The following is an 11,576-nucleotide window of genomic DNA, read 5'->3' as shown; positions in this document are numbered from 1 at the left end:
GGACTAATTCCATGCATGAGGTCGCTGCCCTCATGACTTAATCACCTCTCAAGGGCCCCTCCACCTTGGGGGTTAGAGTTTCAGCATATGAATTTTGGGGGGATACAAACATTCAGACAATAGCACTGTCCAGCTAGACATGAGTTCTTCCTTCCTTGAACTCTATTTCCACTACCTTTCTGGCACCTGTATCATAGTCTAATATGTATTGCAGCAGTTTGTGTGCAGGTTTTGTCCTTTGACTAAAGTGTATGTTTCTTGACGGAAGATGCTACAGTCTATCTTTGAATCCCTAATGCCTACTAGAGTCTCTCTCCCCTCAAAAAGCATTATAAGGTCTAAAATAAATAATTCTATTCTTATTCCTTATTTCATCATTGATTTCTTTGTTCAACAATATTTATTAAGCACCTGCAATGTACTCTCCTAGTCAGAAGTTATGCAGTGATTAACAAGACACATGGTTCTTGCCCTCACAGAACTTATATTCACGTGGTAGAGACAACAGCAGCAATCAATTAGCTAAAAAAATACTTCACTAAAATGTAATTAGTGGAAGGAAAACAAATCCATGGGTGCCACAGGTTGGAGGAGTAATTGACTACAAAGAGGATGTACAAGGGAACTTTGGAGGTGAAAGAACTGTTTTTTTAATTTTAGGATGAAGAACCTATATTGTATTGGGGTAGTAGATACATGCTTACATGCATTTTTCAAAACCTGTAGAATTGTACAATATATGGAGTGAATTTTAATGTATGTAAACTAAAAGATAAAAATCAATCAGGATGTCAAGGTATCTCAGGATGGAATGTAGACTGTGACAAACAAATCTACCTGTATTACGATGTATAATATGATGACACTGAAGCAGGTGGGGAAAACGAGCTGACCTAAGTAACTTTGGAAAACAATGTTTTGAGTAGAACCTGTAAACTAAAGACAAAAGGAACTACGCTACTACACTACTTCACTCATATTATTCCATTCATACACATTACTTCATTCATATTCACATACTTCATTCATATACACTACTACACTACTACTACACTACTCTAGTTGCTAAATTTGTTTCTCATGAGGACACAAGTTAACAATTCTGAAACTGTTTCAGGTGAGCAAATAAGTAAATGTACGGTGTATAGTGACAGCCAGGTTTCTTAATGCTGGAGTTACAGATAAGCAAAAGAGGAAGACTAGAATGAATGATGTGACACCAGATTAAAGCTGGAGACACTTCCATGAAGTCATAATTTGCTTAATGTAGATTAAAAAGTGTACATAAAATAGTTAATGATATGGTACATTAATGGTATTAATGATGCTCATGTACATAGTTTAGTATACATGTGTGTATATTGTTGCTCTGTTCATTGAAAGAGCCTAGAAACGTTACTCCAGTAGCAACAAGCAGAGCCAGTGCCAAGATCTTGGTCTATAAACACCATTCTCCAATAAAAGGTACCAAGGCTGCCTGGAGAAATGGCTAATAGTGGGGCTGAGTGAGGGATATACAAAACAAACCTGGAGCTTCTTATATGGCCAGAAATTACAAAAGTGTCCCCCTTCCCCAAGAAAAATTCACCATTATGAGGATATATCAAAGAGAGACTGAAACCAACTGAAAAAGCTCCCAATGGCCAAATCTGGAACAATTTGAGGAATAAAATATGTAAACTATAATTGGATTATAAATCAAAGTATAAAATAAATACACATGAGTACATAGTGATATTAATAAACTAATGAATAAATGAACAAGGGAGTGGAGATCTTACAAAGAAATCCCAAGTACTGTATGTAGATGCTCCCTACTCAAGGAGATAGTTTAATTGTCCCCCAACTCCCTTAGAACAGACTAAATGGCTTAATTTCAAAGAATAAAGTAAGGAAAGAAAAAATCGTAAATAAATAAACGTGGCAAACACTACATTAACCAAGTGATGCAGGTTAGCATCATCAGTGATATCATATTGGTATCTTGCAAACTTTGACAGATGTGATGATAAGATCAACTTCATCTTTGTGATATTCTTCATGAAAACCTGTAACTCCAGTCTAATCATGAGAAAAAACATCAGACAAACTCAGATCATGGGATATTCTACAAGACACCTGGTCAATACTCCTACAGATATTTAAGGTCATGAAAAATACAGAAAGACTGAAAAAAAAAAAAGTCACAGACCAAAGGAATCTGGAAGACATGATATCTAAATGTAAGGTGATACTGTGGATTGGATCTCAGAACAGAACACCTTCCATTGGACCTTAATGGAAAAACTAGTGAAATACAAATTAAGTCTGAAATTTTGTTAGTAGCAGTGTACCAATACTGGTATCTTAGTCTTGACAAATACATTATGAACATGTAAGATGTTCCTAACGGGGTAAATTGAGTGAGGTGTATATAGGAACTCTCTATACTCTCTTTGTAATTTTTCTGTAAATCCAAAATTATTTCTAAATAAAAATTTTAGGAATGTAAAAAGTGATTCAAAAGATATATATAGCCTCTATTGAATTGTCTGAGGGTCTTGCTACAACCTATTTTACTGTTGTCTTTAGCTCCTTAGAGATCATCTTCATCCTTCTGTCCATTTGTACCACATTCAGAGCCATCTTCCTACAAAAAAAATGCTTCCATTATTCTACTTCTCTTCTCAAAAAGCTATTGTGACTCCCCATTTTTGTACGAGAAATCCCAAACTCCTCAGGTTTCCTTCATCAATTGATTCTTACCTTATCTTTCCAAACTTACATACCTATAAATTGAATGGATGAACAAATGTTTACTGGGATGGAAAAACAAATGTTTAGCATCAATTATGAGTCAAACATACTGCTGAGTGTGTGGTGGCAAAGAGAGTAGTGAGATGTTACACCTGCCCTGGACATATAAACAGAAATATAAATAATTGTAAGTATTATAAGTGCTAAAGTACAATGGAGAAAATAATACCACATGGATAAATAAGTCACAAGGAAGGGAATGGAAGAAATGTCTCAAATGGAAGTAGAACTTTACCAATCAGAGAAGTGCACTTCATTTAAAGAGAAACAATGACAAACTCAGGAAACCATAAAATTCTTGCAGGGGGAGCAGTGACTAGAGAATGTAGCGTATGTAGTAGAGAGAGGTAGGTAAGACTAGGAGAGCAAGTTAAACTCAGACTGTGATGGGTCTTGGATTCTTGGTTAAGAAATTTTATTTTCCTTACAGCAGCTATAAGTAACCTTTTTGCTAAAATGCTGTCATCATGCACAGAGTTATAAATCATTTCATATTGTTCTCTTGCTGTTTTTTATATGAAATACCCTTTAACAAATCTTGCCTTTCTAGCCAAATCACCAGCTAAGTTTTCCATTTCTGAATCCCAATATTACATAGCAGAGTACTGAGTTCATTACACAGCAGTTCCTGAAAATTTTTGCTTAATGTATCCTTATTTATTTACACCAGGCATCCTTGTTTCTTTATAAAACAAAAACAATGAAAAACAAATTTCTTGGGTTTTTTTGAGAACCACATCAGTGAACATTCTCAGTCTGTATCTGCACTTCCAAGAAGTTCACCAGATACATAACTGCATTTCTTTTCTTAAATTTCAGTATTAGTATTATATCATGCACAAAATACTATTTGGTCATTTGCTTAGTGGCCTTGAATTATCTATTATGTATGTGTACTTTTAGAATCCATAAGGAAGGAGCCCGCTGTCCCTGGGAACTTCGGCCAATACCTGGAGTCATGGGGATGTCCAGCTTGTCTTATGGTTACAGTCAGCTAGGAATGAAACTGGATTATGGGCTCTGCTCCTGCTCCTTTTGCAATCTTAATGTTTGCTGATGACTAGTACTTTATCGTCATGATCTTGATAGACAAGGAAGAGTTTCCCAAACAGTACAAGTCAGTCAAGTTTTTCCTCATGCTCTCTTTTAGGGAAATAGATTGAATGAAACACTTTTGCGCTGCCAGAGAAAATCAATTACAGTTTTAAGGCCACCACATGTGAGAGATATTTCCCCTCTATATTCTAGATGAGAAAACAAATACAGAGGGGCTAAGTGAGTACTTTGAAATCATAGAGCCAATTAACATTGGTTCCAAGACCAGTCCAGGTCTCTTGAAGCAGTACTTTATAAAAACTATGAAGGTCACTAATAGCCCAGATAACACAAATGCATTTTAGTAGAACACTAGAAAGTAATCAAACAGCCTAATGTAGAATACTCTGGCCAAATTTTCATCATAGAAAGATGCTCTTCTGTAGATTGCAATTTTGAAGGCAGGTGTTGCTAAAAGCAACCAGGGCCATTACAAAAATTAAAAAAGCCAAGTGTATCATGAAATTCATTCACAAACCAGAGAAGCAATGTTCTTCTGGTACAGTATCAACCATTGCACACAAGAATTGACAGAATTATAACAATACAAAAAAAAGAGCACATTTAATTGGATGAAAACTAAATAGACCCAACTGGATGTGTAAATCCAAACATCTCTAATGGTCACCAAAGGTGATCCAGATAATCACAACTCCAAAATGAAGCTCCTGATTATTTCGAGTTGGGAATGAGGCTGTGTGATCTGTGTGACAGCTGTGACAGGTAATAAAAAGAGAAGTTCCAATAAAGAGGCACAAAGCTGCATCATAATGTTACAAGAAGCTACAGATTCATATAATAAGATTCATTAGAATTTGAACTTATGGTTAGCAAAGACAGTTTTATTCTACAGAGATTTAGGAATAGGGGAAGTTCTTTTTATCCCTAAATTAACAAGAGATATATGTTGCTCCAAGGTAAGATGATACCTGTGTTTTCTGATTTACCTAAACTGGCTGAAAGTAGTCTTCATGTTTTCTCACTGTTACCGTTCAGTGAGGCTTATTTTGTTATTTCAACTCCCAGGAAGTGAAAGGTACACTCATTTTTCTTTTAACTTCTCAATTTCCTTCTACTATACTTTGTCTTTGGGGACCTTCTTTCACCAGTCCAATCCAGCCAATTAATTTATACCACAAGTGAAAGGAAATTAATATAATACATTCAAAACATATGTTATATCTTACAGATGTGAAAATAGAATTTTCATTTAATTTAATGAGCATAATAAATTTTCAGCCTCAGGTATAATTGAACAATAGTCATAACATAATTTATTTTCCAAATTCTAGGATATCAGCAGGAAGAGCTCTCTTAAAAACTGGGCCTTATCATATTTTTCCTATGCTTAGATAAAAGGAACATCAAATTGAGGGTTAGGTAAGGAAAGGATGGTATAAAGAAATATCTGAGATATTACTTTTCTTGTTAAATGGAAAATGTGCTGATTATATTTCATAGAAATTTTCTTCTCCTATTATATCACAGAACTCTGTTTTAAGGAAAATTCCACCTGTCATAATTCTTAAATAAATCTGGAAGGTAAGGTATCTTATCAAAGAGACAACCAAGGCGGGAAAGGTTAAATCACTGTATTAATTTTCTATTACTGTGTAACAAATTACCGAAAATGCAGTGGCTTAAAACAACATAAATTTATTACCGCACAGTTCTGTAAGTCAAAGTCTGGGTAGGCTTGGCTAGTTTTTCTGCTCCAGGTTTCACAAGATGAAATCAGGGTTTCAAGGGGCCTGTACTCCACACCCCCTCCCCCCCACCCCCCGCCCCTTAAATTGTTGTTTATTGGCAGTATGCTGGAAAGGGTGATGGAGTTGGCGTACACAGACAACACCATGCACCAATGTCACCAGGGAGGCAAGAGTGACAGGAAAGGGCAGCCTGGAGCCCGGGGTGAGGCCCCCTCTCTTCAAGAGTGAGTGCGGGAGGGGGCGGGGCCTGGAGTGTTGAGGGGGCCGCCTGGGCTCTGCTTAGTAGGCATGGCTAGAGATGAAGAGGGACTCGCTGGCTGCAGCCCCTGCCTTACCACTCGGGGTGTACTTCCCTTGGCAGGCGAGGCTGTTGGCCAGGTCCCGCTTGATGTATTCTTCCTGAGCAGCCTTCAGGTTCTCCTTCTTTCCTCCCCAGGCCTTCAGGGCAGAGGCCTGCATGGCTCGGCCATAGGAGAAGGTCAGAGCCCACGGCTTCAGCAGGGGGCACTTGTTGATGGCGTTGAGGTTGATGGATGCTGCCTCCTCACTCTGGCCTCCAGATAAGAAGGTGATCCCAGGGACAGCGTGTGGCACTGTGCGGCGCAATGCCGTGAAAGTTGCCATGGAAACCTCCTCTTGAGAATATTTCTGGGTGCAGGCGTGACCTGGGGTTACCATATTGGGCTTCAGCAAGGTGCCTTCCAGGTAGATGTGGTGGTCACTCATAGCCTTCTAGACAGCAGCCAGCACCTTCTCAGTTACATACTGACAGCCTTTCAAGTCATGGTACCCATCAGGGAGGATCTCAGGCTCCACGACGGGCACAACGCCATTCTGCTGGCAGATGCTGGCGTAACGGGCCAGGACATTGGCGTTTTCCATGATGGCGATGGAGGAGGGGGTGTGCTCCCCGATCTTCAGCACAGAGCACCACTTGGCAAAGTCAGCTCCGTCCTTCTTGTACTGGGCACAGCGCTCCGACAGCCCATCCAGCCCTTGGGTGGTCATCTCGCCATTTGTTCCTGCCAGGGTTACCACACCCTTGTCTACCTTGATGCCCAGAACACCGCCCTTGGCTTTGATAACTTGGGGGAAGGGACACCCATCATCTGCCTTCGGGGTAGAGTGTCTCACGGAAGAGGATGACGCCCCCAGTGCAGGGGTTCACGCGGTCGTCAGCTGTCAGCAGCAGCTGGAGGTGGAAGTGTCGGTTTTCCTCAGTGTCCTCAGTGCTGATGGACTGCAAATGCTCCCGGTGGACTCATCTGCAGCCAGGACGCCCTTGGCCAGAGCCACGATGCGGTGAGCAATGTCAGAGAGCTCCTTCTTCTGCTCCGGGGTCAGTGCTGGGTACTGGTGGGGTGTGGTGCCTGTCGGTTCCTGGCACAGGAAAGGGGCAGGCTGGCAGGGTGCAGCGGTGGAGGACCGCAGGTTGGTGAGTGGACCAAGGGAGCCAACGTGGCAGTCGTCACAGGACTCTGGTTCTGCGGCGCGTTCCAAGGGTAACGCAGCCTATTCAGCTCCCGAGAGAGGGGCGCAGGGGTGGTTTGTACTCTTATTTAAAGGCTTCAGAAGAAAATCCCCTCCCATGCTCACTTTAGTTGCTGGCCAGATTCAACTTCATGTGGCTGCAGGACTGAGGTCACCATTTCCTCTCTGGCTATTAGTCAGGGCTGCTTTTGTCGTTTAGAGACCATCTGCATTCCCTAGATGCATTACCCTTCTCATCTTCAGAGTCAGCAATCGTGGGTTGAGTCCTTCTCAAGCTTCAAATCTCTCTGCTCCCTCTTTCTGCCTCATCTTTCCTATCTTCAGTTTGAGAAAGTTCTCTGTGTTTACGGGCTCATGTGACTAGATTGGATCCACTCAGATAATCCAGAATAATCTCCCTTTGTTAAAGTCTGTACCTTAATTACATACGCACATTCTCTTTAGCCACACAAAGAGGTGTAATTGCAAATTCTGGGATCAGGGCATGGACATCTTCTTGGGCAGGGGTGGGGGGCGGAGTGTGTGTGGTTACCATAGTAACCTACTCAAGACTAACAGCTGGTAAATGATATAGTAGTTTGTTAAAATCTAGGGCTCTTCCCACCTAGTGTATAGCTCTTTCCCCTAAACTTTGCTACCCTGTACTTTACATTTACTTTCCAGGTTAGTTAACAAAGGACCAGTAAGTCACCACAATTATATTGGGCAGTAAATACTACATCTTGAGAATGTTACTGAACATGGAAAAAAATTACAAAGTTTTATTAAGACCTCCAAGAAGCCAGGGGCTTCTAAGTAATGTATCACTCTCATGGAAAAAATCTGACATTTTTCAGTCAAAAGTTCACAATTCTAGTTATATCAAGTTAGTAGGTAAAGGAAACTCCATTCCCGTATAATAAATTACATTTTCATGACATGACAAAAGATTAGAAACATTATCTAAGACCAGTCAGGATGTAATTAATGACTTCCCATTTGACTGTTAAAGTATTTTACGGAGTATGATCTGTTTGGACTCTTACTGTGTGAATCCAATGAAAAGTCATACTTTGGTTTTCTCTTTCTTGACTTTAATTCTACTGAAGGTGACAAACACACACACATACACACACACACTTACACACTTAGAAACTCCGGAAGTCAGCTTCCCGTTCTAAACCTAGTGCCTACCTAGCTAATCCAGAGATTTGAATTCTTGTCTTAAACGTGCCACTATCTGTGTGACTTCAGTCCAATCACTTCAGCTCTCTGGGCTTCAGCTTCCCTATCTTTAAGTTGAAGGGCATGATCTAAATGATCTTTAATGTTCACAGTTGCTCTGGTTTTCTATTATTCCATTATCTCAAATATTCAAATAAAATACCCTTGGCATCCTATCTATTTACAAAGTGCTATTTTCCTAAGATATTCCCTGAATCTCTACTGGCATTTTGAATGAGAGACCTTACCTACCAAACCTTGAATATTTTCAATTTATATATATATATAGCCCAATTACTGCCATTGGTCTTATTGCTGTATTTTCAAGAAAGAGGCTGCTTTCTGAACAATGAGGTCCATACAATTTTTAAAGAGTTATTCTCCTGACCAGAAATTAGTCAGTGGATAAACTGCCACTGAAGGTAACTCAATGTGTATTATTCTAATTTCTATGTATTTAAGAACATGGAGGTAAAGATATCTAGGCTAAAAAACCCAGTCCCAAAGCTTCCTACTCCATTTGAAGTATCACTGGAAAACTTGGATCAAATTTCGAATGGGAAGATGAACTAGGAGGCTGACTGTTTTTTTTTTTTTTATACACTTAGCAATCTAGTAAGATGGCTGTGAGAAAGACAACAATATGATCATTTTTAGTGGAGGTAGGCTAATTTCTGTAACAAGCCAACCCACAAATTAAAGTGGCTTAACACAGTAGAGGTGTCTTTCTTTACTCAGTATGTATTATTTGTGGTGGTGGGGATGGGGTAACTTCTGTTCCACACAGTTATTCAGCAACACAGCTGCTAGCAGCTCTGTAATCGTCAATAGATGATTTTCAAGGTCACCCTTGGAGACAACATACAGCCAGCACATTAGGAAAGAACATGAGGGATGGAAAACGGCTTGAAAGAGCATAAATTATCTCCTTCTATGCAGCTCTGCCTATAAATCATTCAGATGGCCACACCTAACTGCAAGGAGCCTGGGAAATGCAGCCCAGTCATGTGCCCTGGAAGAGGAGGTCTTCAATTGTTTGGTTGAGGCCCAACCACATCACTGATGATAATCTCTGTTAGTTAAAATAAACTTATTATAGAAGTTAATCACATCTACAAAATACCTTCATAGCAACATGTAGATTAGTGTTTGATATTCAATCAAACTAGGTATTATAGCCCAACCAAGTTGAGACAGAAAACTAACCATCACAGTATCTATTGGAGGAATATATACAGTGAAAAGATTATTTACTTCCTAAGAGCTAAATTAATCTCTCAAGGATAATATGTGGTTTGGTCATATAAAAAATAAAAGGTTTTTCTAGGGACAGATTTTCAAATGAAGAAAAGTTCATTGGTTCCCAATGATTATTATTTTCAAGACTTATGATGCAAGATATTGATCAATCATGGTGCACCACAGATGTCAAACTGGTTAAGAAGAAAATTCTAGACTAAAAGCCAGCAAAAATGTATATCAGAAAGGAGTAAAACCTAAAATATGCCACATCCCCTACACCAAGCTGCATAATTTGACCCACACTATAAGAAGGTAAAAATCTTGATAAACGCAATAAAGCTTGAATGAATGTATTTTAAAACACACAAATACTGTATTAATAAAATGATCCACATGACACAACACTGGAAATAATTAAGATTAATTTGGCCAATCAACTAATGCCTTTAAAGTGATTTACATATGATGAGTTACATTAAATCTTGCATTAAATGAGTCCACTTATATCTAAAATTATGTGAAGAAATATCTACAGCAGCAAAATAAATGGTTATATTTGAGGAAACTATACATAAAGTTTAATATCAAAGAATTAAACATCTCATTCGTCACCATTATCACTTAAGTTGACCATATTCATAAGGTAAATTCTTCCTTTCACTTTGCCTTTGGAGACTCAGTTTTCAAAGGTGCACTGAGTGAAGATACCATGGTTTAAAGTGAAAAGAGGGATAAAAATCAAGTATGGAAGAAGCAAGTTTTAGTAAACAGAGGGGTCAGTGACAATTACTTTCAACTCTTTTTTTTCCCTCATGGTTGATAATGCTTTTACCCTCACCCAAGAACTCTTTTCTGGGGCTGGAATGGTTCTGTGGACTTAATGTTGCATCTCCCTCAAATTTATATGTTGAAACTGTAATCTCCAATGTCACAATATTTGGAGATGGGCCTTCTGGGAGGTAACCAGGTCATGATCTGGGCTAGTGTCCTTTTAAGAAAAGGCGTGAGAGAACGTCTCTCTCTCTTTCTCTTTCCCACATCTTGTTCTCCCCCCTTCTTCATTACCCCGGTCTCACCCTCTCCCAGGTGAGGATATAACAAGATGGCCATCTGCAAACCAGGAAGAGGACTTTCATCAGACACCCGATCTGCCAGCACCTTGATCTTGGACATCCCAGCCTCCACAACTGTGAGAAATAAATGTTTGCTGTCTAAGCCACCCAGTCTATGGTAATTTGTTACAGCAGCGTGAACTGACTAAGACAGATAGGGATATGCCTGCAATGGGCAAAATCTTCATTGATTAATGAAAGATGACACCACCCATAACACAGTTGGTGATTATGCTACTTGCACAAAAAACTAAACCCAAGTCCTTTTAGCCAATCACTCACAATCTGTTACTTCGTAGTCTGGTAACTTTTTTTTTAATTTAAAAAGATAAAGATGTAAAATTCTAGTTGTACCAATGTGAAAAGGCTGATTGATAGTCAATGGAAGACAGATGATCCCTTTCTGAATATATTTTAGCACAGATCAGCAATCAAGTATAAGATTCTTTGCCACCAACTATATTGCAGCAAATTATATCTTCAATAGCCTTTAAAAAGCTCCTTGATCTTTGTTCTTCTACCTCAGAAACCTTTATCAATGACAAAGTCAGACTCTAGAAAACCTTGATTTAGATTCTTCAGTCCCATTCTTCATTGCTATCATGCAATTTGAAGAATTTTAAAAGGTTATGAGTGAAAGAGAAATTTGTTCTGAAAACTCTGATGTAAAATATTTTTTGGTTATTAAATATAGCTAAGACCACTGGCATCAGACTAAATGGAATGTAGAAAATCTTTGATCAATATGCTTAAAATCTAAAATTAAGAATTCAGGGTTTCATGAATCACTCTAATATTCACAAGTTTTACAGGACAAGAAACATATCTAGCTGATACATAGTAATATTTAGTATTATTGGACACTTTAATTCTAATGCTTTACTACCATGTTACTTGTGACATTCTTATTTTCCTTTCCAGGATCCAG

At 38.9% G+C, this 11,576-nt stretch overlaps 1 protein-coding gene and 2 pseudogenes across 1 annotated transcript; 1 reads left to right on the top strand and 2 right to left on the bottom strand.

The window, feature by feature from the left end:
- The first annotated feature begins 5,078 nt into the window (after positions 1 to 5,078).
- The window catches only part of LOC102509826, a 16,259-nt pseudogene continuing 9,761 nt past the window's right edge, over positions 5,079 to 11,576 (top strand).
- On the bottom strand, positions 5,708 to 6,362 carry LOC116662033 (fructose-bisphosphate aldolase A-like). Its single transcript, XM_032475185.1, has one exon. The coding sequence runs from the start codon at positions 6,324 to 6,326 to the stop codon at positions 5,880 to 5,882; it is 447 nt and encodes a 148-aa protein (XP_032331076.1). The 5' UTR covers positions 6,327 to 6,362; the 3' UTR covers positions 5,708 to 5,879.
- On the bottom strand, positions 6,297 to 7,626 carry LOC102505376 (annotated as a pseudogene).

The sequence above is a fragment of the Camelus ferus genome, chromosome X (genome assembly GCF_009834535.1).
Source record: "Camelus ferus isolate YT-003-E chromosome X, BCGSAC_Cfer_1.0, whole genome shotgun sequence".
NCBI classification, from domain to species: Eukaryota; Metazoa; Chordata; class Mammalia; order Artiodactyla; family Camelidae; genus Camelus; species Camelus ferus.
The sequence above is the reverse complement of the archived record's forward strand: the minus strand, read 5'-3'. Positions and strand labels throughout refer to the sequence as shown.